General features: G+C 39.2%; 1 protein-coding gene across 1 annotated transcript in view; it reads right to left on the bottom strand.

Moving 5' to 3' along the window:
• Positions 1–5,909, bottom strand: part of LOC107107107 (triadin-like) — a 181,568-nt gene that overhangs the window by 33,111 nt on the left and 142,548 nt on the right. The window contains exons 30-31 of the mRNA XM_015407344.1: positions 4,610–4,627; positions 1,551–1,598 (exon numbers count right to left, since the gene is read on the bottom strand). Coding sequence (XP_015262830.1) covers positions 1,551–1,598; positions 4,610–4,627 — 66 coding nt within the window. The remainder of the gene's footprint in view (positions 1–1,550; positions 1,599–4,609; positions 4,628–5,909) is intronic.

Genomic DNA, 5,909 nt, shown 5'->3' with positions numbered 1-5,909 from the left:
CTGTCAAAAGGGGGAGAGGAAAATCATTTAAGCTGCTTCGGCCCCCATTGCAGAGAAATACTATTTTTCATCCTGGGAAACCATTGTTGCCAATCTCCAGGTGAGGGCTGGAGATCACTCAGAATTACCACTGCTCTACAGATGGCAGAGATCAGTTCCCCTGGAGAAAATGGTGGACTCTGTGGCAGCCAGAGCACGGAACAGGCTGCAGGTGTGTGTGGGGGGAAATGGAAAGCTGAAGAGAGAGAAGGAAGAATAAAGGTAGGTTGATGATTGGCTGGGAAGGAGATAGGGTTGCCAATTGCAGGTGGGAAATTCCTAGAGATTTGAGGGATGGAACCTGGAGAGGGTGAGGTTTGAGGAGGGGTGGGACCTCAGACAGGTACAATACCATAGACTCCACCCTCCAAACTAGCCATTTCTTCCTGGGTAACAATTGTTGCCAATCTCCAGATGAGGGCTGGAGATCACTGAAAATTACAACTGCTCTTCAGGTGTTTATTTATTTATTCCATTTGTATCCTGCCCTCCCTGCAATGCAGGCTCGGGTAGCAGAGATCAGTTCCTCTGGAGAAAATGGTGGACTCTGCGTCATTATACCCTGCTAAGGTCGCCACAGCACATTTACACTGAGTGCCCAAGGCCTTGGCACTCCCCCAGATCCTCTTTCTAGAGCTCGTTGTATTTATTTCCACAACAGGCCTTATTCTTAGTATGATATATGTGCCACTTTATTGCAGTTCCTAGTTGATGACGTACACATCCAGAGGCATTGGAATTTTTATACCTGGTTGGTTTGCAAATCTAATTATTTCAGATGTTCATTGGCATACTTATATATTTATAATATTTTAGCTTATTTTAGCTTATATTTATAGTTTTCATTTTCATTAGCTTATATATATAGCTTTCATTTTCAGACTGCTATACCATTGAAGATTTTGTTATGTGAGTGCAGAAGAGATTCATGGACTGCTTTTTAAAGTTTCAGCAACTGCACAACATGTTAATTAATTTTACTTTTTGAGAGAATTTTTTAAAAATCAATATAATTCATAATGCTTATATTTATTATAATAATTTGAATGTGTGAAACCTCACTGCCCCAAAATAGTGCAGTAAATTATGTAAAATAATCTGCTGACATTATTTAGTAAATGACATTTAGTTAATTTGATTGTAAGGCTGAAAACATAATAAGTAAATATCACCCACTCATAAAAGGAACAATAGCAGTGACACCACTAGCATAATTAGCAAACTGGTTTAGTATAACTATTGTACTTTATAAGAATCACAATTCTCTATGGAAGTCATTGCTGATTTGATAAGGCATGTTCTTATACAATGAATAAGCCTTTTGAAAAATTTTTTTTTTGGCATAAATGCAGAACAGGCTAAAAGCCAGATGCTCCAGGCCATATTATTCTGCTGAATTTGTCAGTTCTGTGTTTGCTACTGCTGTCATGTGATTTTGTACAGCAATAGGGCTTTTGCTTTCTGTGGATGAAGTGATGTAATTTGGTGCAAATGAAAACTCTGAAATATACCTGGTTTTCCTTGAGGAATTTCTTTTTCATGTTTAACAGCATCTTGTTCTGTAAGACAGAAAGAGCATAAATAAGTCTTTTTGTCAACTAAAGACAAGTTGCTGGAGCTTGGAATTGTTGTAGATCTGGTAGCCCAGCATAGCTGCCAATTTTGAGGACTACTTTCAGGCCAGTTTTTTCAGTCTTGGCTTTTGTGAATGGACAATATAGTTCTACTGGCTTATATATGGCCAATTTTGAATGCATATAAAAAGTCAAGGTCTCTTCCCTACAGGGGTGTGTGTGGTATATGGGAGTCTCATTCTGTTGTGTCCTTATATAGATATAGTTGAATATAGATTTTGATCAATTCATGTTAGATATAGTTATTTTTTGAATTTTGTTTTTCTTTCCCTGTGGCTTTATATTTTATAAATTTATGTTAACCCATAATTGAAAACTTTATAATATAGGTGGATTAGCCTGAGTGATAGGAGATGGTATTGCAGTGTACTGCAGTGTATTGCAATATTGTCAATCAAATAGCACACATTTCTAATTTAAAAATGGAACAGAGGTAGTGTTCAAAATGAGACAGCGTTACAAGCAAACAATGAAAAACTGACCAAGGCAATGAAACAGGCAATGCGGGCAAAGAAGTTCTAAGGAAACCAGACTATCTGTTTAGAGGAAAGCACTTCTAGAATGGTACCATAAAGAAGCACTGCTGCTAAATTCAAGGGCAATATTCTGTTTTGTAGATTAATTTCACACACATATACTGTGGAAAGAAATCAAGAGACTGCAATTTATCTCAGGTCTGTAGAACTGGTAACCTGCCAAACTTAAGACAGCACAACTCAGCAACTACTCAGGTTAACCAACCAGAAGCTATGCAGTGCCCTAGCTTTGCTACATGTTTGTGACTCCAAAGTGGGCATGGAATTATCAAACTGTTGTTCCTGGCTGTTGAGCTGTATTTGGCACAAAGCAATCTACCAGATTATCCAATAGTGTAGCACCAATATTTGGAATGTAGAATATGAACACAACTAGACTCCTGGAGACCAATCCTAAACAGATCCATTGAGAATCCTACTCCTATACAATGAGGCTGATTCCCAGGAAAGTGCTCTTAGGATGGCATTGTTAAACAGTTAGACATAGAAATATCATACCTGTATCCAAAAGGCCTGGCAGTGTGTTCTGTGTGTTACTAGTGGGGATTCTAAGAGCTAATTTATACTCATACTCAAAAAATTACTGCTTGCATGATTAGTCTAGTTCTATAATCAATGTCGAGCTGCGGTGGCTCAAGAGGTTAAGACGCTGAACTGCAGGCTGTGGAAGGTCGGTAGGTCAGCAGTTCAAGACCCGAGTGTGCCGCATGACGGAGTGAGCTCCCATCTCTAGTTCCAGCTCCTGCCAACCTAGCAGTTCGAAAGCAAGCAATTGCAAGTAGATAAATAGGCACCGCTTCGGTGGGAAGGTAACAGCGTTCTGTGCGCCTTGGTTTTTAGTCATGCCGGCCACATGACCACAGAAACGTCTTCGGACAGCGCTGGCTCTTCAGCTTTGAAACAGAGATGAGCACCACAACCCTAGAGTCGGACTCGACTGGCTTTCGAGCAAGGGAACCTTTACCTTTATAATCAATGTAACATCTGAACAACAGTAACATTTCAGGTCCTTTTCATGATAAAACATTTCCATCTTGCAAGAGTAAATTGTTTTAAATATAATTTGAAACAGCTCTCAGACAGCCCCTGAAAGCAAAGCCCCCTTTATTTCAAAACAAGTTATCACCCCCAAAATTCAGGGGAAGCAACCTCTGATGCAGCATGAGGAACTACCTTCTAAAGGAGGGGGAAAGTAAATTCCAATACAGACATGCCCTTGTGCTAATCTAAAAGCATTTTTAAAAAGATTAGAACCAGAGAGCCAAAGCATATGCAACAACAATGGAGACATTGATCCTCAACGTATTCTATCATATTAAGAAATTGCACATGACCCCATTCCAAAGTCTCATGAAGGATAACAATAACTGTTGAAATAGAATACATAAAATCTTTCTTCATATTAAGAGTTATCCCCTACCACGGTTGCCAGGTCTGGGTTGAAAAATACCTGGAGACTTTGGGGGTGGATCCAGGAGAGGGTGGGGTTTGGGGAGGGGAGGGGCCTCAGCATGGTATAGTGCCATAGAGTCCACCCTTCAAAGCAGCCATTTTCTTCAGGGGAGCTGATCTCTGTCAGCTGGAGATCAGTTGTAAAAGAGGGAGATCTCCAGGCTCCACCTGGAGGCTGGCAACCTTATCCCCTACTGCATCTCCATTTACCAAAGCCAGTGTATCTGTGGAACACTTTGAGGATCTTAGACGTATTTATTATGTAATCATCAAGGGCAACAGAATAATTTGTATAGTTCTGATGCACATTCTTGAAGCAGTTTATTAACTGCCCCCCAAACCGAACAATTATTTCAGACAAGAATTAGCTAAAGCTTATTTCTGCAACTAGAGCCTATCTTTCACTCTTAATTCCCCCCAAAAACCCATAATGGGAGTAAATCCATTTAATGCTACTCTTTAAGCTCAATGTACATTTGCATTTAGACTTTGACGTTTCATAAACTGTTGACTGTAGCCATGACAATGTTATGCTGATGATATTAGTTTACTGTATATTTGTGAACCACTTGGAAACGGAGAAGAGAATGGGATCTATATTTACAAATTAAAATAAATAAATATTCCAGAAAACACACATGATGGAGAGGAACATGCTTTTACAAAAGTATTCACATATAGTTAAATGCCATATTGACATTCAGATATAAGGGTCAAGTTACTGAAAAACGATTTCAGGGTTAATTGGTTTGGGGGATCATAATGGATTGCCAGTTAGGAACAAGTGCTTTAAATCAGAATGAATCTCATTAATCATGCAGCTTAAAGCAAAGCAATCAACAGCAGCAACCACAGACAAAGCGCCTTTATATGGTAAAGCCAGAACTATCAGACAGAATCAGCTACATCATAGGATTTTTCTTATCCAAGGTATATACAATCACATACTTGCTGTCTTAGGCTTGACTATAAAGAGAAAAAAACAAAATACAACATGTAAAAACGCATTATTGTTAAATCAACTTTCCCCACATATTTGCTTAGCTTATCCGGCCTTCATGGCTATATAATTGAAATGTCAAAGTAATAAATTGTGGTACCCATAGTATATATTTATAAAATAAAAAGCAAAGAGTCACATTCTAACATCAAGAGCTTCCTCAAGATAAAGACAAATTAGGCAGATTTATCAACTATCACCCAAAGACGGGAAGACCACCATGGCCCTAAGTAATGCTCCCTCTAAGCTGTGGAGTCTTGTGAGCAAAAATTCGACTTTGTGAGCTACTGGCATTAAAGTTATGAGTGAGCAATTTGGCCACTGCATAAATTAATTTGTTCTGGAGCCATCTTTCCTGAGCCAAGACAAAAATCTGTGAGCCAGAGGTGAAATAACTGAGGAAGCTCACACTAATTCCATTTAGAGGGAACACTGGCCCTAAAGTTCCTGAAGTGAGAAAGCAAAAAGTCCTATTTAATAATTAGGACTAAAGTTTTATCAGGAATGTATCAAGAAAAATGTCTAATATTACCCAGTGGAGACAAGAAAATGTTTGGGAAGATTGGGATGGGGGTGGGGGGCAGGGGAACTCTCTTCTTCTATACATCAGAGAGTTGTACTGGTTTCTTACCAAAGAAAGGCTAAGTCAACAATTCTGAAAAGGTCTGCTAAGGATTAAGTTTTATTTTATTAAATGGGGCTTACACCCAGGAAAGCATCTTTAGGATTCCAGCCACAGAGCAATCCACCACTGAATGCACTGCCTGCTTTATGATGCAGTCTTGGCAAAGTGCTAAGAAACCAATGCAATTTCACTAACAATGGCAATATACCCTCCCCCAACACTACCAGCCCTTTAGAGTTATAAAAAGAAACAAATAATCAATTCCTATCTCCCTCTTTCCTCCACCACAACTAAATGTTAACTATCAATTTTGCAAAGGGGAATGGTCTATGGAGCATAAGGAAATGGTATCAGCTGTGGATCATTCTCACTCCTCCTTCTCCCATATTAATATTTTAGCAGGAAGAAGGTCTTGAGTTAATCCTGACAAACTGAAGAAAAAGAACAGCCAAGAACCACATCATATTTCCATATTGTTTTATATAGGGATTGTCTGTAACTGAAGTTCAGTGGGGAGAGAGGTTAAAGGACGTGTCTTGTGGTACCTTATAGACCAGGGGTCTCCAGTGTGTTACCTGTAAAGTGCTGTGGTGCCCAGGGATACCTTTCCTGGTGTACACCGA

This window comes from Gekko japonicus, unplaced genomic scaffold (genome assembly GCF_001447785.1).
Source record: "Gekko japonicus isolate JY-2015 unplaced genomic scaffold, Gekko_japonicus_V1.1 scaffold252, whole genome shotgun sequence".
Lineage (NCBI taxonomy): Eukaryota > Metazoa > Chordata > Lepidosauria > Squamata > Gekkonidae > Gekko > Gekko japonicus.
This window is presented reverse-complemented; position numbering and strand designations above follow the sequence as displayed.